Source organism: Dendrobates tinctorius, unplaced genomic scaffold (assembly GCF_039654945.1).
Source record: "Dendrobates tinctorius isolate UK_male_01 unplaced genomic scaffold, ASM3965494v1 ptg000149l, whole genome shotgun sequence".
Taxonomy (NCBI): Eukaryota; Metazoa; Chordata; class Amphibia; order Anura; family Dendrobatidae; genus Dendrobates; species Dendrobates tinctorius.
Window position 1 is genome coordinate 5406048 of NW_027361816.1, and position 27900 is coordinate 5433947.

At 48.4% G+C, this 27900-nt stretch overlaps 1 protein-coding gene across 1 annotated transcript in view; it reads left to right on the forward strand.

Moving 5' to 3' along the window:
• The first annotated feature begins 603 nt into the window (after positions 1-603).
• TMEM52B (transmembrane protein 52B) overlaps positions 604-27900 on the forward strand; it is a 38047-nt gene continuing 10750 nt past the window's right edge. Inside the window, exons 1-2 of the mRNA XM_073546627.1 lie at positions 604-623; positions 844-1013. Coding sequence (XP_073402728.1) covers positions 604-623; positions 844-1013 — 190 coding nt within the window. The remainder of the gene's footprint in view (positions 624-843; positions 1014-27900) is intronic.

Genomic DNA, 27900 nt, shown 5'->3' on the forward strand with positions numbered 1-27900 from the left:
TCTAAAGAGGATTTTATTCAGAATCCACTCCAAAAAAGTAAAAATAAAACTCAGTGTGAACACAGTTTTATATGTCTTGCAACACAATTGTTATGTATTTTAGGCATTTTTTTTTGCTTGCTCAACAAAGGGGTTTGACCTAATAGAAATTGCAAGAGCATCCGCCAAAATGTTCTCAAAGGTTGTGACAAATTATATTATTGCTGCAAAGTAAATTAACATGTGGCAGAACCTTAGACTACAGAGTCTATAGATGCACCAAACTTATGAATTAAAATTAATAGTTTAGATAAATTTGGGGCATTTTAAGACTGTCCTGTCTACATTTAAAATATCTTAAAGTTAGACTGTTTTAGTAAATCTGCCCCATTTTGTGCAGGTGCATGTATTTGGTGACATTACAGCTATATTCTCTATTTCTTCACAATATGGAGTCGAAATTAGCAATTTTAGATGCTAGGTAGGCTTCCATGGATACCATATGACCAATTCATACTACTTTGAACATGCATGAGTTATTGAAAAAATACAGTACCTATGCTAAGTCCTAATGGATTTTTTTTTTCTCTTGCTTGAACAAATAGCTGCCACAAGACAGAATGGATGAGCCAGTGGTACATTTGGTAAGAACTTCAATCTGCTATAAAATACATTAAAAGGCTGCATTATTGTTTTCTTTTAATTCCCTTGAGAAAATTCTACTTTTTTAGCAGTGTGATAAAATCTATAAAGTGTTTTTCAGATAATCATGAGAGTCAGAATGAGCAATATTATACTAAATACACTAAAAAAAAATAAAAACCTAATAGCTCTCAATTCTTTGTCATTTCTCTGTTCCTTTAGGCTTGTGGTTACCGCGGGAGTATTGCTGCTAATGTTTGGAATCACCTGCACCTGTCTACGCTGCTGGTACCTGAGACAACAGCGTTGCCCAGAGCGGGCAGGGGAACAGCCCTGTGAAGTCACAGTCATAGCCTTCGACCACGACAGTACCATCCAAAGTACTTTGACCTGTGAGTCACTAAAAAGGCAAATGCATTGCATGATTATCTCTTATCAAGCCATTACAGTACAGTACAGATATTTGAATAACACTAGTTACTATGCACACAGTGATTTTATTATGGCAACATGACTTCTTTGTGTTAATTGCAGTGTGTGCCTGTAAATTAGTTTTGGACTTCGAAAGAAAAACGCTTGCGCTGGAGGCTATACTGTGACTATTGCTGTGCCTTAGAAATAGGGAAGGCTACTGGTTTATGCAGTTTCTTGTTTGACAGAGTCCTGGTGGGACCCTCTTTAAATTCAATTTTTCCTTCTTCCCTTTCAAGATCTATAATGGATTTATTTTTCAGTTATTACCATTTTGATGCCCATACAGACTTTCTGATGGCTTGTTTATTCTACAGTATTTTTATTTTCTTGTTAAGAGGCAAACTGAGCAAACAATTTCTATTTTTCTTTTTTCATTTTAGTTTTCACCATATTGAAAACATAAAATGTTGAAATTGTAACATCAAGAAAGAAACCTCATTGAATTATAAAAACTACAAAATTGATAGACATGCTAATAATATGCAAACGGTAAAAAAATTGAAACATTTTCCAAAAATCTTGATTTACACAGCATCAAGTACAAGCATCACACGATGAAATACACACTCTTACGCACCTTGTCTGCTATCAATTACGTTATTACTGATTGTTGGAGGAATGTTTGACATGTTAAATGCATTTGGGCAAATCATCACAATCCACTGCTGGAGCTCTCTTTGCAATTGCCGACAAATTACTTCCCAGATGTGCTCAATGGGAGACAAGTCAGGAGACACTGCAGGCCATGGTAGCATATTTAAACCATACAGGCTGTTCACAGTAGTAGCATACCTGACATTGTCGTGTTGAAAAACAGCTCCTGTGACTCTTTTACATTCCCTCATAAAGGCCTCGTCATGATGTTTCTGTCAAGTAGTGACTAGGGACTTTGGGCGCCTACACAATCCCTCAAACTAGGGGCTCCCTAGTCTATCTCTGTCCACTGGATTACTCCTGAAGGTGGAGACTCCGGAGTCACGTGCCTTGCTATTCTCCTATATTTACCCTTAATTGTTCACGCTCCCACTCAGGAAGGTGAGAGGCCGAAGTGTATAGGATTACACTAACCAGACAAACAAGGGAAGACAGACAGGGATAAATTAAAACTACAATCATACAAAATACACTAACCAAATAACAGAGTGGAACAAATGCCTACTCCAAACACAAATTTCACCTCCAACTCCTAGCCAGGCAGTAAGAACTATCCCTGGCAATTCTTGACGTTGGTATTGTCAAGTATTTACCTCGTGGGGATAACAAGCATCTTGACTTACCCCCAAAAACCCCACCGTGACCATAAAACCACCACCCCCACCTCGGCGCCAACTAATACACAGAGACCGGTATTTCTTTGGGAATTTTATGGCCACAGCAGCCTTTTATTATAACAACAAACAAACAATAAACACTGTATCATAAATAACATGAGTACAATGAATTTAACCCTGGAAGGAGAAGTCCTTGAAGCCACAAGATCATGGTGAAATAGTCCAAAATATTGTGAACAACCCCCGACCATTTGCTCCCAGCCGTTACCCCACAGGCTCGGGAGCACCAGCACACCAATAGATGTTGTCCACAAACTCCTTGGAGATCCGCCCTCTTCCGACGGAAAACTCCCCATCCACCTTTCACCAGATCACGACCAGCATACCTTTAAACGAAGGAGACCCTACCCACAGAGTCTCCCAAACCAATTTCCACCGACTTCAAGGACTCCCCCCTCCCCCAAAACTGCCACAACGAGGGGCCTTTGAACACCTCAATGACCCGAGACCCCCACAACCCGCCAAGCGACAGCCTTCTCTATACCCTCCTGAAGGGCAAGAGCGCAAATATCAGAACCCACTGCATTCAAGTGAATCCCGTCCGCCAACCAGTAATCACCCTCACCCTTTTCCAAATCGAAATGTCGCACGGCAACTCCCCCATTTTTAACTATAAAAGCAGACACCGCTCTGTTGACCTTGATCCTGGCCCGGTTGACCTTTTCCAACGATCTCATGGACCGCCAACGCCTACGTGGCACAATCTCAGACCACACAATCGTGATCTCCCGATAGGTTACCCACAACCACAAGCAATCTTGCTTAATGTTCTTGATCAATTCCCGAAAGGGACGGACCGCCAAATCATTACCCCCAGCATGAATAACGAGAACATCCGGTGCCCGGTCCAACCGGACACACTCGTGAATTTCCGGCAACACCCGACACCACACCAGGCCCCTAAAACCAATCCACCGCACCACCGCCACCGTTCTGGAAATTCCCAACTGTCTGCCGTCGTTCCTGACATCAGCTCGCACCGCTCCCCAATAAACAAAGGAGTGACCAAATATCCAGACCAGCAGCGGTTCCGCACCTGAAACACAAAACGACACTCACAGGAAAACATATCGCAAAAAGATAACACTCCAACCCCTGTAACATTCAATCGACCCCATGAACTCCACCAACCAGGCCCACCTCCTGCACACCTAAGGCCGAACATAACTGCGATAGCGATTAGACCTCCACCCGCCGATGCGCTGTATGAAAGAGGGACCCAAACCACGCTCGGCTGCCTCAGTCGCCGCGCCAATCCTAAAAGAATGAGTGACAAGATATAGAATAAACGGGCACCATCCACAATGTCAATTTAGGTGGGATCACCTAGTGCATATAAATGGATTGACATGAAAACACATGAAGAAAAGAAAGTATATGCACACAAATAGGGATCACCACAAGGATATGATAATCAAAAAGTATCAATTTTATTAATGGACACAACAAACAAACACTTTGTTTAAAAACAATTAAAATGTCTGAACAACCAGACACTGATAACAAAACAAAGACAATGGGTCATTTTGATAAATAGTTAAATACTATGGGTCCCAAGGCCAACCATTCAGTATAATGCCAGGTATCTGCTAGTTACCATAACCTAGGGTCTATCAAATCAATTGTAATGACAATCATGACCTTGGATCAAAAATACCATATTATCAATAACTACTATGGTTACATAGAGATTCTACATATGCCATGAATAGAAAATTGAATACTTATCATGTCCACCAGGTCCACCTTGAGAAAGACACATCACTGTGTCGATACGCGTGGGTTTGGGGGTCCCATGTAACCTACCCGGTAGCTTGTTCATCCTCAGAAACCAGGTGATATCATGCTAGGGAAAGGGACTTGTTAATGTATGTTTATTTGTGTTGGCAACATGATAAGTATTCAATTTTCTATTCATGGCATATGTAGAATCTCTATGTAACCATAGTAGTTATTGATAATATGGTATTTTTGATCCAAGGTCATGATTGTCATTACAATTGATTTGATAGACCCTAGGTTATGGTAACTAGCAGATACCTGGCATTATACTGAATGGTTGACCTTGGGACCCATAGTATTTAACTATTTATCAAAATGACCCATTGTCTTTGTTTTGTTATCAGTGTCTGGTTGTTCAGACTTTTTAATTGTTTTTAAACAAAGTGTATGTTTGTTGTGTCCATTAATAAAATTGATACTTTTTGATTATCATATCCTTGTGGTGATCCCTATTTGTGTGCATATACTTTCTTTTCTTCATGTGTTTTCATGTCAATCCTAAAAGAATGAGAGGCAAACCGAGAATCATCCAACCCCAAACACCGAATTGACATCTTAAACACTGCGCCAAACTGATACCGAGACAGACTACCACCGTCTGCGTGACACAACAAAGATCTGCCCAGACTGGGACGAAGGTCCCAAAAATTACGCAAACACTGAACCGGGCACATTCCCGAACCAGACACAACACCCAACACAACTCGACGGCCTTTTCCAGACTGGTCCGTTTTTGACCTACGCAGCCAAAACTCGACGCTCTGGGAAGTCAAAACCACATCCGTGGCTAGCAACCCACCCATCGACTCTTTATTGTGAGACACGAGTTCCCCAATCTGCAGTGCCCCAAAAAATGCAAAGGAAAAAGCCAGACGAAACAACGCAACCTCATAACCATCTGCGCATACCGATCCCAGAACCAGTCCCAATTGCTCTAGCATATTAAACGACACGGGCCGTCTTAAATCACCCCCCCTCGAAAACGGTGAAAACCTTTCACCGCCTGTCTCACCAGAAACGTTTTCGTCAAATCCCTGCACCCACGCAACCGAAAACCGAAAGACAAACCGGCCAACAAACGTGTCACCTTCGCACGAGACCAACCTTCGCTTGCGCCCTGCCCCAACCACGACAACAACAAACCCTCTTGCTCAAGCCTAACCCCACTGGTGGGGCCAGCCGTAAGGACCTCTTCCCACATACGCCACACATTCCGGTAGGCCTCCCAGGTTTTTGGTGCCAATGACGATACAATCAGTGACTCCGCGGCTCGTAAGCCACCCTCCACAACTCCTCCGGACAAATCAGACCCTCGAACTCTGCCTCCGGAGCCAAGAAACGAAAACGATCCCACTGCAAACGAGAGAGAGAGTCAGCTATCTCGTTCTTCACTCCAGGCACATGCGTCGCAGTCACATGCGCATTCAAAGACAAGCATGATAGCACCAACTTCTGCAAAACCCTGACAACTGGAGGGGACGATGCAGTAAGACCATTAATCGCGCTCACAACACCCATGTTGTCGCAATTAAAACGAACGCGCCGATTCCGAAAATCCTGACCCCACAAATGTACTGCCACCAGAATCGGAAAAATCTCCAACAACGTGATGTTACGCACCAACCCCGCCGAAACCCATGCAGCGGGCCACTGAGCGGCGCACCATTGCCCTCCAAAATAGGCACCAAAACCGAATCCACCCGCCGCATCCGTAAACAAATCCAAAGCATCGTTACAAACCTCATCAGCCATTACCAACGAACGACCGTTGTACTCCTCTAAAAAGGACTCCCAGACCACCAAATCAGCCCTGAGCTCCGCCGACAATCTCACAAAATGACGAGGAGCCCGAATCCCCGAAGTAGCGCTAGCCAGCCTACGTGAAAAAACTCGACCCATCAGCATCACCCGACAAGCGAAGTTAAGCTTTCCCAACAGCGACTGAAGATCCCGCAACAAAATTTTTCGCAACCGACGTGCTCAAACCACCTCAGACCTCAAATCTTCTAGCTTGTCCTCAGGCAACCGAAATTCCCATTCGACAGTATCGATGACGATCCCCAGAAAACACAAACACGTACTTGGGCCCTCAGTTTTTTCGGGCGCCAACGGGACCCCGAACCGATCTGCCACCCACTCAATCGCTTTCAAAATCCTGAAACAACGTGAAGAATCAGCCGGGCCAATGTACAAGAAATCGTCCAAATAATCAACCACCGAATCACAACCAGAAACGTCACACACGACCCACTCAAGAAAAGAACTAAAAGCCTCGAAATACGCACAAGATAATGAACAACCCATAGGTAAACACCTATCTACAAAAAACCTGCCTTCCCAAAAACAGCCCAACAACCTCACGCTTTCTGGGTGGACCGGAAGTAAACCAAAAGCGGATTCAACATCAGTCTTAGCCATAAGGGCACCGCGACCACATTTCCGGACCCAACTTGCCGCCTCGTCAAATGAAGAGTATACCACAGAACAAATCTCCGGATCAATACCGTCGTTAACCGACCTCCCACGCGGGTAAGACAAATGCTGAATTAGCTGAAATTTATTGGGCTCCTTCTTCGGAACCACCCCCAACGGGTAAACCACCAAATTCGGAAAAGGAGGGGACACGAAAGGGCCCACTATGCGACCCAACGAAACTTCTTTCCAGATTTTCTCCGAAACAACTGAAGGATGCTCCAAGGCGGAGCGCAAATTTTTCAAAACAAATGGGATTTCAAACGGAGGACCCGGAATGCGAAAACCCTACTTAAAACCTGAATACAACAGCCCCGCTCTTACCCTATCAGGGTATCTATTTAGATAGGGGACCAACCTTTCCAGATTCACTGGAGTCTCCCCCTTGCGAATTACCCCCACCAGATTTGGACTTCCCTTTCTTGAAACACTTTGATGCCCCGTGTGAGGCACCATTGCAATTTGAGCAGAGGTGTTTAAATTTACAGTTGGCCCCGAACTTACACTGGCCGTCATTAAACTGCCAGCACACCCCCGCCTTGTGCGTTCCTGACTGCCCTTGACCCCCGCCACTCGTAGAGCCGGAGGTGCCGCTATTCTGGCTGGTGCTTCCAGCCCCCCCATGAAAGGAACTCCCCGACTTATTTTGCGCTATCACATGCATCCACAAACCAATGTCTTTTTGATCCCAGCGGATAGCCGGACTCACAGCTTTCCTCTGACGAAATTGCTCATCATACCTCAGCCACGCCTGACCGCCATATACTCTATAAGCCTCCCCAATAGCATTCAAATAACAAAACAACGCGGAGCAATTATCGGGGGCCTGTTCCCCAATAACACTCGCCAAAATGGCAAAAGCCTGCTGCCAATTTACAAATGTCTGAGGAATCAAGCGCCACCTCCGCTTTTCCTCCTCTTCCTTTTTGCTATCCTCTTTCTTACTTTTATCCAAATTAAACTTCTCAAGAGGCAATAGCGAAAATATTTCCACATATTCATCCTTCCAAATCCGTTCTTTCACCTCCTTTTTTAAATGGGCCTCAACGAACCTTCGAAGCACACATACACCTCGCCATGCGCCCGATCACCCGATCATCCAGATGCACACGACACTCCTTTTCTCTGTCGGTTTGCACCGACACTGACACCGGCTCACCAGCACAAGGGCCCGAAGCAGCCGCGCCCTGACTCGCCAACCCGCCACCCTGTGGCCCGACCCACGCTGCTACCGGTGACGACCCAACAAAACCCCGCTCCAAACGTAAAAGCAAGCTACGCACATCCGACAGCATATCACATACACCCCCGGCCGACCCTGAACTGCTCAACCCAGCCTCAAACCCACCGCCCCTGGATTCTGCTAAGGGGCCCCCGACCACCACTGACGAAGACAATAGCGGGTGACAAACAGGGGACATAGACGCATACTCACCGGGCTGCGAGGGGGCTGTGTGCCCTCCAGCCGGAAATCCTGGATCCCCTGACGCCTCTTGGACCTCGCGCCTCCCGGCGGCGAACTAACCGCCTCGTTGTTGCGGCCCGAACACCCCCGCAGCCTATGCCGGGGTAGGAGGCCTGAACCCTCGGAGTGAACCAGGCAGCGGTACCCCCACATCCGAAGGCTCCTGGCCCCCCCGCCGAGAGTCATTCCAGATGTGCCATCGCGAGGCACCTGGCCGCCTAGGGCCCCCCACGGCAACTGGGAGCCCGACAGTGTCCTCCGCTCAAATCTTCTTGCAGCCGGCCCCGACACAGCCGGGCAGCTCTCTGGTCCCGCTGCAGCCCCAGGGCTGTGGAACAAGCTCAGGGGGTCAGAAGCAAGCGCCGCTGCGGAGCCAGCGCAGCAGCGCCCCCCCGCTCCAACCGGTTCCCCCGCCCCGCTGGGGGACGAGACAGGACCCGGCCCTGCCACCTGGCAGGCCGCCACTCTGCCGGCGGCCGAAACGCTAGGAGTTGGGACAGGCCGCGCGGCACGTCCGTAACCGCCGCGTCCCCCGAAGGAGCTGGTGCTGCCGGATGTCGGGCGCGCGCCGGCTCTGCCCCCTTCCTGCCCCGGGGCGAAGGTCCGGACGCCGCCGCAGGGCCTCGCCGCGTATGAGGATTCCTCCCAGGCCGCGCCACCATGGATGGGGAAGGCAGCGTCGCGCGGCCTGGAGGGTCCCGGGAGGGGCTCCGATGGCGACGCGAGGCCTGGGGAGCGGTGTCGGGCGATAACCGCTCTGGAGGCCGCACCCGCCTGGACCTCCGCTCCCTCACCTCGGCCTGCGCTGGCGCCCCTTGAAGCAGGCCAGCCACTTGAGCCTCCAACCATCCAGGAGGCTGCTCTGCCGCTGCCGCCCGAAGTCTGTCCAGGGCCTGATCCACTCCAGACATCCCGGTAAGCTTGTGGGACTGTTCTGGAGCTGGGAAAAACAGGAACAGAGGGCGGGAACCCCCCAGTCCCTATCTTAAATACCCCCCAGCTCCCCCTCCCCTTTAACCCTTCCCTCACTACAAACTTCCAACCCCCCCGTCATGATGGCCTCCACCCACGCCTCCTCCAGGGAGTCAGGAGGCTCACTCCGGCCATTTCTTAAGTGTCAGTGGCGAGCATATATAGCAGAGAGGAGTGTCCAACACTGAAGAGCTGAGACAATCCAGGTTGGAGAGCTCCAAGAGCTTCAACTGAACTGATTAACCCTTGCACTGCCAGCAGGGAAAAACTTGCACTGTTTAATAAGATGGTGAAGTTGTTCTAATCAGAGCAGGAGTTTATGAAACCAGATGCTGAAATCTTCTGGCCCCTTTCTGTTGCGGTATCCCCATGACAGTAACCACTCTCCTAACAGGGACCTTCGGAACCAGGTTTATCTGGATGTGAAGTGTAAGAAGACCGGATCAACCTGTTCACATGTATATTTGATGCTGGTACCCAGAGTAATCTTTGTTATCTGGAATTCCAGATTCCCATTAGCAATGACTGGGGAAGGTGGAAGCAATATATTTCTTGAGGTGATCTGTGGAACAAATTCTGAATCTCGAAAGTAGCTGGTAAACCAAGGCAAAATGCTACTGGATTAATGACAGCAACTATTTTATAGGGGTCAATGAACCAGGGTCCCAGTTTCCAAGAAGGAACTTTCAACTTAATGTTCTTCGAGGACAACCACACAAAATCACTAACAGTCAGGTGCAGAGCCACCAAGCATTTCCAATCAGCCATACTCTTATATTTGGACCCTATCCTCCTTAAATTGTTAAGAACACCTTGCCAGATATATCAGATGGAATCCCATGTAATTTCACAATTTAACCACTTCCTCGCCCACAGAAAAACATGAGATAAAGCATCCACCTTAATGTTCTTATGCCCCGGGTTTTAAGTTAAAACAAAGTTGAATCTTCTGAAGAATAATGACCATCTTGCCTGTCTATGTGTCAAATGTTTGGCAGATTCCAAATGCATAAAATTTTTATGATCAGTGATTACCATGACCAGATGACCTGCCCCCCTCCAAAAAGTAATGCCACTCCTCAAAGGCCCACTTTTTTGCCAAGAGTTCCCTATTACCAATGTCATAGTCTTTCTCGGCGGACGACGGTTTCTTGGAGAAGTGTGCACACGGACGCCATGTACTTGGGGATGAACCCTGTGACAATACCTCTTCAAGTAGGTCAGTACCCAGCGCACCAAGGCAAGTGCCGGACAGGGATAAATGAAAACTACAATCATACAATATACACTCACCAAACAACAGAGGAGCGCCGAGGAGATGGCTGCTCTGGAATGAGGCTCCTGAGTTTTTTTAGTTTTTTACCCCGTTTAATTGTTAATTCTCCCTTTGGAGCACTCACCATTGCGTAGCTACAGGATTCGGCAGAGCTGGGAGTAGTGTGGAGACTGCGATCAGCTGGGACTGGTGTCTTCCTGTCCTCGTGAAGCTCTGTGCCTGGATTCAGCTGGGAGAGAGTGAAGCTGCTGGCTGCCTGCCAACTTTCCTACAACTTGTAACCAATTCCAGAATGCAGATGATCCCGGGATAGGAAAGCTGGTGGAGTGTGCGGTGCTGGAGTTGTTCTGGAGATCTTGTGGTCCACGTGGAGCTGTAGGGCTACAGGATTCGGCAGAGCTGGGAGTAGTGTGGAGACTGCGACCAGCTGGGACCGGTGTCTTTCTGTCCTCGTGGAGCTCCGTGCCTGGTTTCAGCTGGGGGAGAGTGAAGCTGCTAGCTGCCTGCCAACTTTCCTACAACTTGTACCCATTTCCAGAATGCAGATGATCCCGGGATAGGAAAGCTGGTGGAGTGTGCGGTGCTGGAGATGTTCTGGAGATCTTGTGGTCCAGGTGGAGCTGAAGGGGTGAGCTGGGCAGGTTTGGACTGACTGTTGGCATGTCCCCTGATGTCCCTGTCTTGTTGCACCCATGCCCTCCCCCCCAGCAGTGCTGGAAGCACCCTTTATGGAAAGTTGTACATTTAACTTTGCTAAGCTGTGACTGTTCAGTCTTTATAGCTACAAGCTGAGTGTAGTCATGGCCACTGCACTCTGTAAACCTACTCTTATGATTTCAAGGGACGATTTATTATTCTGGAATCATCCGCAATTTCTCATGGACTCCCCTTCTTGGAGCATGATTGCTAATTCAACAATTGAGTACATAAAATCCATTACTTCTGTGAAACCTGTGGAGGTGTACTGCAAGAGAGGTAGGAGAGGAGGAGTCCTGGCACGCCTTCGGAGGAGAGGGTTCAGAACAGCTCTTCCTTCACTCCACTTGGCTAATGTCCGTTCCTTATCTAACAAAATGGAGGATCTGAACTTACTTTGTAACATGAGATCTGATATGGCCAATTCAGCTGCTCTTTGTTTTATTGAGACCTGGTTGAATGAGACCATCCCTGATTGTAGTCTGGATCTACCTGGTTTTGTTATCTACAGAGCTGACCGTGATTGTGTAGCTTCAGGTAAACAAAGGGGGGGTGGGGTATGTCTCTACATCAACACTAGCTGGTGCTGTGATGTTAACATACTGGGAAAAGGCTGCTCTCCAGATCTAGAGTACCTTGCACTCAATTGTAGACCATTTTACTCTCCAAGAGAGTTTTCATCTATGGTTCTGGTTGCAGTATATATTCCCCCCCAAGCATCTGTTAAAGCTGCTATTGGTGAATTAGCATGCAAAATATCAGAATGGGAGAAAGGATCTCCAGAAGCATTTGTGATCGTAATGGGGGACTTTAACCAAGGAAAACTCAACCTGGATCTCCCCAAATTTACTCAACATATAAACTGCTTCACGAGAGAGAACAATACGCTTGATCACTGCTATACAGTCATAAAAGGGGCCTACAGGGCAGTGAGGAGAGCAGCAGTGGGCTTTTCAGATCATTGTCTAATTCATTTAATTCCAGCCTACAGGCAAAGGTTGAAAACATCCAAACCTACAGTTTATACAAAGAAGACATGGCCTGAGGAGGCAAAATTGCAACTACAAGCATGCTTTGAATGCACGGACTGGGAGGTATTCCAGGAAACATGCTCGGGTCTGGATGAATGGGTTGATGCAGTGTCCTCATATATCCGTTTTTGTGAAGACACGTTTATTCCATCCAAATCTGTCCACTTTCGGGGAAACAACAAGCCGTGGTTTACAAATAAAGTCAGGTTGATCCGTAAGAGAAAAGAGGAGGCTTATAAAGCAGGCGATATTACTGAATTCAAGAAACTTAGGAACTCGCTATCTAAAGAGATCAAGTTAGCCAAACACGAGTATGCAAAGATTCTGGAGGAAAGGTTCTCATCAAAAGATAATAGATCTGCATGGAGAGGATTAAGAGAGGTCACCAATTATAAAAGCCACCCCACTATAGTGAACCCCAGCAGAAGTCTGGCAGCAGAGTTAAATGAATTCTACTGCAGATTTGAGGCAAGCTCTACACACAGTGGCTATTCATCTCTAAGCTCCTCAGTCTGTTCATATAAAGATCATTCATTGTGCAACACTCAAGTAGTGATCTCCGAGGCAGAGGTGATACGCATCCTGAAGGGACTTAAGGTTAAAAAGGCACCTGGCCCTGATGGTGTATCTCCAATGTGTCTGAAAGTATGTGCTACCCAGCTTGCCCCTATACTGACAAATATATACAATATGTCACTGAAAGAGTGCGTTGTACCTCAGTGTTGGAAAAATTCCACAATTATCCCTGTCCCCAAGAAAGTGGGATCCTCTGAGTTGAACGACTATAGACCAGTAGCACTCACATCTGTAGCTATGAAAGTCTTCGAAAGAATTATGATGTCCCACCTGATAAAATTCACGCAGAAGCTATGGGACCCGCTTCAGTTTGCCTATAAGGAGAATCGTTCGGCAAACGACACTGTCAATCTGGCACTGAAGTACATTTTGGATCATACAGATGAACTGCACTCATATGTCCGGATTCTTTTCATGGACTTTAGCTCAGCGTTCAATACCATTGATCCGAATTTACTTCATAAGAAAATGGTAGCTCTTGGAGTCCCTCTTAACTTATGCTTGTGGATTTATAACTTCCTGACAGCCAGGATACAGAGTGTAAAAGTTGGACCATTCACTTCGGACACCTTGGTCACAAACATCGGGGCACCTCAGGGGTGTGTTTTGTCCCCGTTACTGTTTTCTCTCTATACGAATGATTGCATCTCTTCAGCAGACTCAGTAAAAATCTTGAAATTTGCCGATGATATGACACTGATTGGTCTCATCAGGGGAAATGCTGAAGACTTGTATCGGAGTGAGGTGGAAAGAATATGTGACTGGTGTAAAGCCAATAATCTTGTACTCAACACTAAAAAAACTGCTGAGATGGTTGTGGATTTTAGGAAAGATCAACATGAGATACTTCCAATCTACATCCATGACGAAGTGGTTCTTAGGGTCACAGAGACCAAATTCCTTGGTGTTATCATCTCTCATGATCTTAAATGGGGGAAAAATGTGGATGCTGTTATAAGAAAAGCACAACAGAGGATGTTCTTCCTGCGTCAGCTGAAAAGATATGGTTTGTCTAAGAATCTGCTGATCTTATTCTTTAATGCTGTCATCAGATCTGTAATTTGTTCCTCTCTGATAGTCTGGTATGGGGGAGCCACTGCGCATGACAAACTCCGCTTACAAAGGACTTTCAGAACAGCAGAGAGAATTATAGGTTCCCCCCTGCCCAAAATCCAGGATCTTTTTGATAAGAGTATTCGATCCCACGCATTGAAAATTTCATCCGATCCCTCTCACCCGGGACACTCCTCATTCCAACTACTCCCTTCAGGACGTCGCTTCAACCGCCATATGAACAGCTTCTATCCACTCTCTGTTCAACAATTAAATCGTCATGTGTAGACTATATACTGTATCTGTCTTGTTAGATGTTACTTGTTGTATCTGTTGTTATATATTATGTTGCCTCTTTGCCACAAAGAATTCCTTGTATATATGTAATATGTACTTGGCGATAATAAATTTGATTTGATTTGATAATATATAGCAAATGGGATATAAACAAAAGATAGTATATAGGGTTAATATTATATTGCTAAAGCAATTGGGCATAAATTCACCAAAAGCCATTAACGTCACATAACGCAGTATATAATAAGCCACGTAAAGTGCAGTACTAGGAGAGGTGACCAATAGTCACCAACAGCCAATGCAACTGCTTGTAGCAATTGCATAATCCCAATTATTGCACATTCCCTCTATATGCCTATAAATAAGAAGTAAAGAGCCACCGCACCCCAAATAATAGTATGAGGCAGTAAATTACCTAGTATGCTGGCGGGGGGCAGGAGCTTGATCCTTATTATGCTTATTTCAAGTTAAAAACAAACTTTGCTGAAGATACATTAACCCCTATATTTTGTGATTTTTTTTTTGTCCATTTTTTCCTTTCCTTTTTCGAAGTTGTAATTTTTTATTTTTCCGTTGACATAGGGCTTAATATTTGCAAGATGACTTGTAGTCTTAAATGACAACTTTTATTTTACCATACAATGTACTGGAAAATTGGGAAAAAATTAAATTTCTGTATGGGAGAAAAAAGGGGGTTGATTGAAGTTTTTTCCTTTTTTTAAATGTTTACATTATTTTTCACATTTTTCCATTCACTAGAGTTATACCTGTGATCATCTGATCACGTTTTCCATATTGCATTTACATAACTAAAATCACAGTCTCCTATGAAACCAGCATTCAGCAGACTGTCATGGCAACCCATGAGCCCTCCCAACAGTTCAGCTCCTAATCTCAATCCATACACTTGCATCTGACATGTGCCATACATGTGCGGTGTTCAGAAGGTGTTGAAAACTGGTTTAAAAATGATATAGCCTAAATTTGCATAGATGAATATTACAGAATACTACACAATGTGTAGATAAAATAAAAATATATTGTATAAGATACACAATTGTGTGAGATGGAAAAGGAAAAGAGGGGGGAGGATCAGAATGGAACAATGGTTAAAGGGGTTGTCCACTACTTTAAATTAACCCCCCAATGTATCCCCCCCATGGCCTCTAATGAATTTTGTAACTACCTTATGTTGCCTATCCTGCCTGTGAGCGGCGGTATCCGTGGCTGCTCACAGGCAGCACGTGACCCAGCACTGGCGTCACGTTAAGTGAGGCGTGACTCAGTGCTGGGTCCCCGCGGTGGCTGCTGGGTTGTGGGCGAGGTTACCCCCGTGTCACACCCAGCATCCATTGCGCACTTTCTCAATGAATGGCCACATGAGGTATTTGTAAAATTCATTAGGGGCCCTGGGAGGATATATTGGGGGGTTAATTTAAAGTACTGGACAACCCCTTTAAAGAATGGTAATAATGAGAAATAAGTCCTATGATAAAGAATAACAATGTCCCACCTGAGTAAGGACTCATGCACATATACATATATTCTCTCATGTGAGAAAAGCAGTCCAGTTATGCTCTAAGCCTACGGCCACACTATCTGTATTTGTTAAGTATTTTTGTTCAGAATTTGTAAGCCAAAACCCGGTGAGGAACAATCAGAGGACAAGGAATAATAGAAACAAGAGCACCAATTCTGCATGTTTGAACCACTCTGGGTTTTGGCTTACAAATACTGATGTACTCCATGCCTGCATGCAGTGGCTTGGACTGGCCCACAGGAGAACAGGAGAATCCCCTGTGGAGGAGTGGGCCACCACTCTCTTATTTGAACAGCACTTGGCACAATACACTTGAATCACTATGTACAGAGGCGGCATCTTATTCATTTACAATCTACCCAGCTCATTGTTACATAAATTTGTGATTGAGGATAATGTCACATTTGTACATAGCTGAAAAGCGGTGTCTTGCTACTGGTGGGCCCTTGGCATCCCAGTCCAACACTGCCTGAATGTCCTTATCAGTGGTTCAGAACAGTTAGGCTACTTTCACACATCAGGTTTTCGGCGTCAGGCGCGATCCGGCGTCGTGCCGGAATGCCGGATCCGGCAAATGTTTTGTAAAACCTGATGTGCCAGATCCGGTTTTCTGCCGGATCCGTCTTGTTCTTGACAGACAAAACCGGATCCGTCTCATCCGGTTCATCCGTTTTTCTATCCGTTTTTCGACGGATTACGCCGGATCTGGTTTTTAAAATTGACCCTTGTGGCCTTCCGAACGGGATTGGCTACTGGAAAACTATATATAGCATGTTCCTACAGCCCTTCTTTGACAGGTTGCAGAGGAGAAAGTGCAGGTTGGAGAGAAGAGCAAGTTACTGGCGAAGATGGATGTTGTCATTGGAAATATTACCACTAGAAGTTCTGTGACGGTTTCAGTAATGAGGGACAATTTTGCACTATACTTTATGTCACCTCAAGGCAGAGTACACTGGCAGGATGACAGAGTGTGAAAGATTTGTGCCCTAACTAGAGTTGAGCGATACCAGCCGATACTTGAAAATATCGGATCGGAATGGATCGGCCGATCTTAAAAAAAAGTATCGGTATCGCCGATTCCGATACCGGGAACCAATGCAAGTCAATGGGGCCAAAATATCGGAATTAAAAAAAAACCTTTCTTTCCTTGTAGGTTAATTCTACATGAAGAAAAACAACTAAGAATAATGTAGAATGTATTGTGGGAGGTGGAGGAGACATTAAAGCCATAGAGGTTTAGCCCAATCAAATGGAATAGCAGGAATTAAACTTTTTTTTTAAAGATGTTAGGAGTTACAAAGATATTGACTATGTTAGCCTCATTTATATTTTGCCAGACATGTATGTCTTCTTCTTCTTTCTTCTTTCTTCTTCTTCTTCTTCTACTTCCTTTTTTTACATTCTTCTTCTTCTTCTTCTACTTCCTTTTTTTACATTCTTCTTCTTCTTCTTCTACTTCCTTTTTTTACATTCTTCTTCTTCTACTTCTTTTTTTACATTCTTCTTATTCCTTTTTTTACATTCTTCTTCTTCTTCTTCTTCTACTTCCTTTTTTTACATTCTTCTTCTTCTTCTTCTTCTTCTTCTTCTTCTTCTTCTTCTTCCTTTTCTTACATTCTTCATATTCTTCTTATTCAACAATTATTATTCTACATATTCAGCTTCTTCATCTTCTTCCTATTCTTCTTCATCATATTCTTGTTTGTGTCAGGCATTCCTGTAGTTGTTATCTAGAAAAGTTAGAAGTTTACACCTTCCGTTCTGCCTGTCACAAAAGATTTACAACAGGATTTGTCCGCGTTCAGTTTGGCCTGCAGCAGCAGGCCTTTTCCAGGGGCACCACGAGGAGGAACGGACTCACCTCAAAAAACACTGCTTAGTCTTCTTCTGCTTATAAATAAGATAATATCATTTGCTCAGAGTATTAGTCTTATGCTTAATGTTCTTCTGCTTTGTTTTTTTATGCTTTGTCTTCTCTCTCTTGTTGTTCTGCATCTTGGTGGTTGTCTTCCTGTTCTTTGTCCTCTTGAACCAGCTGACGGTACTGGCACCCGGAGGGGCAGCAGAAGGAACAAGAACCAATGGCACTACCGAGGACCAGCTGACGGTGCTGGAACCCGGTTACTAAGCAGGAGGTACCTGTGCTACAAAGCACTACCAAGGACCAGCAGACGTTGCCGGAACTCGGATACCGAGATGGAGGCACCTAGGCCAAAGGCTCTGACGAGAACCAGCTGACGGTGCTGGAACCCGGAGGGGTAGCATAAGCTGCAAGAGCAAATGGAAATAGCGAGGACCAGCTGACAGTGCTGGCACCCGGAGGGGCAGCAGAAGGAATAAGAGCCAATGGCACAACCGAGGACCAGCTGACGGTGCTGGAACCCGGTTACTAAGCAGGAGGTACCTGTGCTACAAAGCACTACCAAGGACCAGCAGACGTTGCCGGAACTCGGATACCGAGATGGAGGCACCTAGGCCAAAGGCTCTGACGAGAACCAGCTGACGGTGCTGGAACCCGGAGGGGTAGCATAAGCTGCAAGAGCAAATGGAAATAGCGAGGACCAGCTGACAGTGCTGGCACCCGGAGGGGCAGCAGAAGGAATAAGAGCCAATGGCACAACCGAGGACCAGCTGACGGTGCTGGAACCCGGTTACTAAGCAGGAGGTACCTGTGCTACAAAGCACTACCAAGGACCAGCAGACGTTGCCAGAACTCGGATACCGAGATGGAGGCACCTAGGCCAAAGGCTCTGATGAGAACCAGCTGATGGTGCTGGAACCCGGAGGGGTATCAGAAGTTACCCCTGAAAAGCAAAGTTGGCATGCCGCAAGCTGGCCGCAGTTACCGAATCACACAGTCCTACAGGGGGTGCTTGTCCTACTGGCACTATGGAACAAACCTTTCTTACCAGAACCCGCAGTCCACATAGGAAGCACCTAAACTGCTGGCACCCTAGCCTCGGCTAACCCAACCGCAACACGACATGGCAACTTGGGGTGGCAAACTGACATTGACACTTCCCGGAAACAGCAGGCAGGGCTGGAACCAAGCTGGGCAGGAGGGAGTACCCGTGCCAAAGTCAGTTATGAGCAGCAACTGGCGATGTTGGAGCCCAGGACAAGCACTTAGCAGGCTGAGGCCTGATGTGCTGTCAATTGGGAGGCAGCAGGACAGATTGCCATCAAAACAGCAGGGGAACAGCTGACGTTACTGAACCCCACAAACACAGGAGCTAGTGTTTTACTCTGTGAAGACGGCACTTCCGAGCAACAACTGGCTGTGTTGAAGCCCAGGGACAAGCACGGAGCAGGCTGAGGCTGCATTGAAGAAATTTTAAGATCGGTTGTAGACTACTAATTTGAACCAAGCTCCACTTAGGCCTGTGGCTTCACTGATTTTCGTATTTCCCCTGTCCTCCAACCCCGCCAGTTACAGCTCCGAAGTGGCGTCTGCACAATCCACACTTGTTCCTGTGTTACAGGTGTTCAGTCCGGTCAGTTAATCCCCTGATGTGTGTCCGGCAATGTCGCCTGCTCTGTCCACATTCCCATAATGGGAATGTGGACAGAGCAGGCGACATTGCCGGACACACATCAGGGGATTAACTGACCGGACTGAACACCTGTAACACAGGAACAAGTGTGGATTGTGCAGACGCCACTTCGGAGCTGTAACTGGCAGGGTCGGAGGACAGGGGAAATACGAGAGACAGTGGAGCCACAGGCCTAATTGGAGCACGGTTAAAAATCAGTAGTGGTACGACTGTGTAGGCAGCAGGAGACTTTGCCATCCACACAGCAGGGGATCAGCTGACATTACTGAACCCCACTGAGACACGGGAGCAAGTATCTCTTTCCGTGTGGACGGCACTTCCGAACTACAACTGGCTGTGTTGAAGCCCAGGAAATAGGAGGGTGTAGGCAGAGGCCTACTGTATTTTGAATGAGGTGACAGCAGGAGAGACTGCCATCCACACAGCAGGGGATCAGCTGACATTACTGAACCCCACTGAGACACGGGAGCAAGTATCTCTTTCCGTGTGGACGGCACTTCCGAACTACAACTGGCTGTGTTGAAGCCCAGGAAATAGGAGGGTGTAGGCAGAGGCCTACTGTATTTTGAATGAGGTGACAGCAGGAGAGACTGCCATCCACACAGCAGGGGATCAGCTGACGTTACTGAACCCCACTGAGACACGGGAGCAAGTATCTCTTTCCGTGTGGACGGCACTTCCGAACTACAACTGGCTGTGTTGAAGCCCAGGAAATAGGAGGGTGTAGGCAGAGGCCTACTGTATTTTGAATGAGTTTACAGCAGGAGAGACTGACATCCACACAGCAGGGGATCAGCTGACGTTACTGAACCCCACTGAGACACGGGAGCAAGTATCTCTTTCCGTGTGGACGGCACTTCCGAACTACAACTGGCTGTGTTGAAGCCCAGGGAATAGGAGGGTGTAGGCAGAGGCCTACTGTATTTTGAATGAGGTGACAGCAGGAGAGACTGCCATCCACACAGCAGGGGATCAGCTGACATTACTGAACCCCACTGAGACACGGGAGCAAGTATCTCTTTCCGTGTGGACGGCACTTCCGAACTACAACTGGCTGTGTTGAAGCCCAGGAAATAGGAGGGTGTAGGCAGAGGCCTACTGTATTTTGAATGAGGTGACAGCAGGAGAGACTGCCATCCACACAGCAGGGGATCAGCTGACATTACTGAACCCCACTGAGACACGGGAGCAAGTATCTCTTTCCGTGTGGACGGCACTTCCGAACTACAACTGGCTGTGTTGAAGCCCAGGAAATAGGAGGGTGTAGGCAGAGGCCTACTGTATTTTGAATGAGATGACAGCAGGAGAGACTGCCATCCACACAGCAGGGGATCAGCTGACATTACTGAACCCCACTGAGACACGGGAGCAAGTATCTCTTTCCGTGTGGACGGCACTTCCGAACTACAACTGGCTGTGTTGAAGCCCAGGAAATAGGAGGGTGTAGGCAGAGGCCTACTGTATTTTGAATGAGGTGACAGCAGGAGAGACTGCCATCCACACAGCAGGGGATCAGCTGACATTACTGAACCCCACTGAGACACGGGAGCAAGTATCTCTTTCCGTGTGGACGGCACTTCCGAACTACAACTGGCTGTGTTGAAGCCCAGGAAATAGGAGGGTGTAGGCAGAGGCCTACTGTATTTTGAATGAGGTGACAGCAGGAGAGACTGCCATCCACACAGCAGGGGATCAGCTGACGTTACTGAACCCCACTGAGACACGGGAGCAAGTATCTCTTTCCGTGTGGACGGCACTTCCGAACTACAACTGGCTGTGTTGAAGCCCAGGAAATAGGAGGGTGTAGGCAGAGGCCTACTGTATTTTGAATGAGTTTACAGCAGGAGAGACTGCCATCCACACAGCAGGGGATCAGCTGACGTTACTGAACCCCACTGAGACACGGGAGCAAGTATCTCTTTCCGTGTGGACGGCACTTCCGAACTACAACTGGCTGTGTTGAAGCCCAGGAAATAGGAGGGTGTAGGCAGAGGCCTACTGTATTTTGAATGAGTTTACAGCAGGAGAGACTGCCATCCACACAGCAGGGGATCAGCTGACGTTACTGAACCCCACTGAGACACGGGAGCAAGTATCTCTTTCCGTGTGGACGGCACTTCCGAACTACAACTGGCTGTGTTGAAGCCCAGGAAATAGGAGGGTGTAGGCAGAGGCCTACTGTATTTTGAATGAGGTGACAGCAGGAGAGACTGCCATCCACACAGCAGGGGATCAGCTGACGTTACTGAACCCCACTGAGACACGGGAGCAAGTATCTCTTTCCGTGTGGACGGCACTTCCGAACTACAACTGGCTGTGTTGAAGCCCAGGAAATAGGAGGGTGTAGGCAGAGGCCTACTGTATTTTGAATGAGTTTACAGCAGGAGAGACTGCCATCCACACAGCAGGGGATCAGCTGACGTTACTGAACCCCACTGAGACACGGGAGCAAGTATCTCTTTCCGTGTGGACGGCACTTCCGAACTACAACTGGCTGTGTTGAAGCCCAGGAAATAGGAGGGTGTAGGCAGAGGCCTACTGTATTTTGAATGAGTTTACAGCAGGAGAGACTGCCATCCACACAGTAGGGGATCAGCTGACGTTACTGAACCCCACTGAGACACGGGAGCAAGTATCTCTTTCCGTGTGGACGGCACTTCCGAACTACAACTGGCTGTGTTGAAGCCCAGGAAATAGGAGGGTGTAGGCAGAGGCCTACTGTATTTTGAATGAGGTGACAGCAGGAGAGACTGCCATCCACACAGCAGGGGATCAGCTGACGTTACTGAACCCCACTGAGACACGGGAGCAAGTATCTCTTTCCGTGTGGACGGCACTTCCGAACTACAACTGGCTGTGTTGAAGCCCAGGAAATAGGAGGGTGTAGGCAGAGGCCTACTGTATTTTGAATGAGTTTACAGCAGGAGAGACTGCCATCCACACAGCAGGGGATCAGCTGACGTTACTGAACCCCACTGAGACACGGGAGCAAGTATCTCTTTCCGTGTGGACGGCACTTCCGAACTACAACTGGCTGTGTTGAAGCCCAGGAAATAGGAGGGTGTAGGCAGAGGCCTACTGTATTTTGAATGAGGTGACAGCAGGAGAGACTGCCATCCACACAGCAGGGGATCAGCTGACGTTACTGAACCCCACTGAGACACGGGAGCAAGTATCTCTTTCCGTGTGGACGGCACTTCCGAACTACAACTGGCTGTGTTGAAGCCCAGGAAATAGGAGGGTGTAGGCAGAGGCCTACTGTATTTTGAATGAGGTGACAGCAGGAGAGACTGCCATCCACACAGCAGGGGATCAGCTGACATTACTGAACCCCACTGAGACACGGGAGCAAGTATCTCTTTCCGTGTGGACGGCACTTCCGAACTACAACTGGCTGTGTTGAAGCCCAGGAAATAGGAGGGTGTAGGCAGAGGCCTACTGTATTTTGAATGAGGTGACATCAGGAGAGACTGCCATCCACACAGCAGGGGATCAGCTGACATTACTGAACCCCACTGAGACACGGGAGCAAGTATCTCTTTCCGTGTGGACGGCACTTCCGAACTACAACTGGCTGTGTTGAAGCCCAGGAAATAGGAGGGTGTAGGCAGAGGCCTACTGTATTTTGAATGAGGTGACAGCAGGAGAGACTGCCATCCACACAGCAGGGGATCAGCTGACGTTACTGAACCCCACTGAGACACGGGAGCAAGTATCTCTTTCCGTGTGGACGGCACTTCCGAACTACAACTGGCTGTGTTGAAGCCCAGGAAATAGGAGGGTGTAGGCAGAGGCCTACTGTATTTTGAATGAGTTTACAGCAGGAGAGACTGCCATCCACACAGCAGGGGATCAGCTGACGTTACTGAACCCCACTGAGACACGGGAGCAAGTATCTCTTTCCGTGTGGACGGCACTTCCGAACTACAACTGGCTGTGTTGAAGCCCAGGAAATAGGAGGGTGTAGGCAGAGGCCTACTGTATTTTGAATGAGTTTACAGCAGGAGAGACTGCCATCCACACAGCAGGGGATCAGCTGACGTTACTGAACCCCACTGAGACACGGGAGCAAGTATCTCTTTCCGTGTGGACGGCACTTCCGAACTACAACTGGCTGTGTTGAAGCCCAGGAAATAGGAGGGTGTAGGCAGAGGCCTACTGTCTTTGTAATGCGGAGACAGCAGGAGAGACTGCCATCTCCACAGCAGGGGATCAGCTGGCAATGATGAACCCCACTAACACTTGAACGAATGTGTTTGGCTCTGTGGAGACGACACTTCTGAACACCAACTGACGCTGTTGGAGCCCAGGATTAGGCGAGGAGCAGGCTGGGGCCTACTGGATTTTGGCAGGTGAAGGCAGCAGGAGACTTGCCATCTCCACAGCAGGGGAACAGCTGGCAGTGCTGAACCCCACTAACACTCTAACGAAGGTGTTTGGCTCTGTGGAGACGACACTTCTGAACACCAACTGACGCTGTTGGAGCCCAGGAATAGGCGAGGAGCAGGCTGTGGCCTACTGGATTTTGGCAGGTGAAGGCAGCAGGAGACTTGCCATCTCCACAGCAGGGGAACAGCTGGCAGTGCTGAACCCCACTAACACTCTAACGAAGGTGTTTGGCTCTGTGGAGACGACACTTCTGAACACCAACTGACGCTGTTGGAGCCCAGGATTAGGCGAGGAGCAGGCTGGGGCCTACTGGATTTTGGCAGGTGAAGGCAGCAGGAGACTTGCCATCTCCACAGCAGGGGAACAGCTGGCAGTGCTGAACCCCACTAACACTCTAACGAAGGTGTTTGGCTCTGTGGAGACGACACTTCTGAACACCAACTGACGCTGTTGGAGCCCAGGAATAGGCGAGGAGCAGGCTGTGGCCTACTGGATTTTGGCAGGTGAAGGCAGCAGGAGACTTGCCATCTCCACAGCAGGGGAACAGCTGGCAGTGCTGAACCCCACTAACACTCTAACGAAGGTGTTTGGCTCTGTGGAGACGACACTTCTGAACACCAACTGACGCTGTTGGAGCCCAGGAATAGGCGAGGAGCAGGCTGTGGCCTACTGGATTTTGGCAGGTGAAGGCAGCAGGAGACTTGCCATCTCCACAGCAGGGGAACAGCTGGCAGTGCTGAACCCCACTAACACTCTAACGAAGGTGTTTGGCTCTGTGGAGACGACACTTCTGAACACCAACTGACGCTGTTGGAGCCCAGGATTAGGCGAGGAGCAGGCTGTGGCCTACTGGATTTTGGCAGGTGAAGGCAGCAGGAGACTTGCCATCTCCACAGCAGGGGAACAGCTGGCAGTGCTGAACCCCACTAACACTCTAACGAAGGTGTTTGGCTCTGTGGAGACGACACTTCTGAACACCAACTGACGCTGTTGGAGCCCAGGATTAGGCGAGGAGCAGGCTGGGGCCTACTGGATTTTGGCAGGTGAAGGCAGCAGGAGACTTGCCATCTCCACAGCAGGGGAACAGCTGGCAGTGCTGAACCCCACTAACACTCTAACGAATGTGTTTGGCTCTGTGGAGACGACACTTCTGAACACCAACTGACGCTGTTGGAGCCCAGGATTAGGCGAGGAGCAGGCTGTGGCCTACTGGATTTTGGCAGGTGAAGGCAGCAGGAGACTTGCCATCTCCACAGCAGGGGAACAGCTGGCAGTGCTGAACCCCACTAACACTCTAACGAAGGTGTTTGGCTCTGTGGAGACGACACTTCTGAACACCAACTGATGCTGTTGGAGCCCAGGATTAGGCGAGGAGCAGGCTGTGGCCTACTGGATTTTGGCAGGTGAAGGCAGCAGGAGACTTGCCATCTCCACAGCAGGGGAACAGCTGGCAGTGCTGAACCCCACTAACACTCTAACGAAGGTGTTTGGCTCTGTGGAGACGACACTTCTGAACACCAACTGAAGCTGTTGGAGCCCAGGATTACGCATGCCGCATGCAGAGGCCAATGGGCAGCGGTTTTTATGGAGGTTGTGGACTACTACTGATTCTAACCATGCTCCACTTAGGCCTCTGGCTCCACTGTCTCTACTATTTACCCTGGCCTCCAACCCCGCCAGCTACATCTCTGAAGTGGCGTCAGCACAATCTACACTTGTTCCTGTGTTACTGGTGCTCAGTCCCGTCAGTTGATCCCCTGATGTTTGTCCGGCAAGTTCGCCAGCTCTGTCCTCATTCCCACTACTGGTTATGGGAATGTGGACAGAGCAGGAGACCTTGCCGGACACACATCAGGGGATAAACTGATGGGACTGAGCCACAGGAACACAGGGACAAGTGTAGATTGTGCTGACGCCACTTCAGAGATGTAGATGGCGGGGTTGGAGGTCAGGGGAAATAGTAGAGACAGTGGAGCCAGAGACCTAAGTTGGGCACGGTTAAAAATCAGTAGTGGTTTGAATGTTGATGGAGCTGGTGACTTTGCCGTCCACACAGCAGGGGATCAGCTGGCATTACTGAACCCCACTAACACAGGAGCTAGTGTGTTTCTCTGTGCAGACGACACATCTGAGCGACAACTGGCTGTGTTGAAGCAAAGGGATTATAGTTCAGGTGGTAGAAAAATGAACACACCAGCAGACCTGGATACAGTTGCCAACCACTAATTTAGTCTGTAAGAGGAATGGCAAAGTCTTTGGAGATCCAGGCCTTGTTCATTTTCAGAAAAGTCAGCCGGTCAACATTATCGGAAGATAGTCGCGTGCGACGGTCTGTTAGTACACCACCTGCGGCACTAAAGACACTTTCCGATAATACACTGGCAGCAGGGCAAGCCAGCACCTCCAATGCATACTGGCTAAGCTCTGGCCATGTATCCAGCTTAGAGACCCAAAACTTGAAGGGGGAAGAGCCATCTGGGAGTACAGCGACAGGGCAAGACATGTAGTCTGACACCATCTGACGGAAGCGTTGCCTCCTGCTGACTCGAGGCGTCGCTGATGGTGTAGACAATTGTGGTGGACACACAAGACTTTGCCACATTTGGGCCATAGTGGTCTTGCCTTGTGCTGCGGCGCTGCCTCTGCTCCCTCTTTGTGCAGAGTTTCCTCCACTGCCTCGACGCACAGAGCTGCTTTGTAAAGCACTAGCAACAATGCTGTCGGGTGGAATGGAAAACATTATGGACTGCACCAGTGACTCTTCGTACTCCCGCATTTTACGCTCCCGGTTCAACGTTGGTATGAGCCTTTGTACGCTGTCCCGGTAGCGAGGATCTAGGAGGGTGTACACCCAATAATCAGCCGAGACGAGAATGTGGGCGATGCGGCGGTCGTTTCTCAGGCACTGCAGCATGAAATCAACCATGTGCTGCAGACTCCCAACTGCCAAAGAACCGCTGTCCCCTGTTTGAGGCGTGACCTCGGCCTGCACTGCATCACCCCACCCTCGCTGTACATACTGAGTAGAGGTTTGTGTACCTCCCTCCTCTGGAGAGATGTCTTCCTCCTCCATCGACTCCTCCTCATCCTCCTCACAAAGTGTCCCCTGCCTAGGCCTTTGTGAGGAAACACGTAGCGCAGACTGTCCAGAAGCAGATGGCATTTGGGACTCCTCATCCTCCACCTCTTCTGAAACCTCATCCCTTAGTGCTTGCAGTGTTTGTTGAAGCAGGCAGATAAGGGGGACAGTCATGCTGACTAGTGCATCATCTGCACTCGCCATCCGCGTGGATTCATCGAAGGCACGCAAAACGAGGCAGATGTCCTTCATAGAGGCCCACTCAATGGTGCTGAAGTGTGAACGGCGCACAGTGCGACTTGTTTGCGCCTGATGCAGCTGGTACTCCATGACTGCTGCCTGCTGCTCACACAACCGCTCCAACATATGTAACGTTGAATTCCACCGGGTGGGTAGGTCACATATGATGCGATGTTCCGGAAGGCCAAATCGTCGCTGCAGAGCAGCGAGGCGCGATCTTGCCGTGCTGGAACGTCGCAAGTGAGCGCACTCTATGCGGACCTTGTGCAACAGTGCAGCAAGATCCGGATAGTCCCTCAGAAAGCTCTGCACGACCAAGTTAAGAACATGTGCCAGACATGGGATGTGTGTGAGGTTGCCTAGGCCAAGAGCTGCCACCAGATTTCGGCCATTGTCACACACTACCAAGCCCGGCTGGAGATTCGCTGGCCCAAACCACACATCGCTCTCCAGCTTGATAGCATTCCAGAGCTCCTGCGCTGTGTGGCTTCGATTCCCCAAAGAAATTAATTTGAGTACAGCCTGTTGACGTTTGGCCACGGCTGTGCTCATATCGGTCGTAACAGGCTCCTGCTCTGCTGTTTCTGAGGAACTTGAGTAGGAGGAGGAGTCTATGTGTACAGACTGGAGTCCTGCAATCCGTGGCGTTGGAAGAACACGTACAGCGCCACTCTCCAGATCCGTACCCGGCTCCACAACATTGACCCAGTGGGCAGTGAGGGAAAGGTATCGTCCCTGTCCATGGTTACTGGTCCACGCATCGGTGGTCAGGGGGACCTTGCTACTAACGGCGTTTAGTAGCGCATGTTTTATTTTGCCCTCAACATGTTTCTGCAGGGCAGGGACGGCTCGCCTGCTGAAATAAAAGCGGCTGGGCACGTTGTATTGGGGGACTGCCAATGCCATTAAGTCCCGGAAGGTGTCAGTGTCCACCAGCCTGAATGACAGCATTTCAACTGCCAGAAGTTTGGATTCAGAGACTGTGCTCGGGGATGGTTTGCCGAGTAAGGGCGCCTTTTATCCCATGCCTGTGCTACCGATGGCTGTGATGG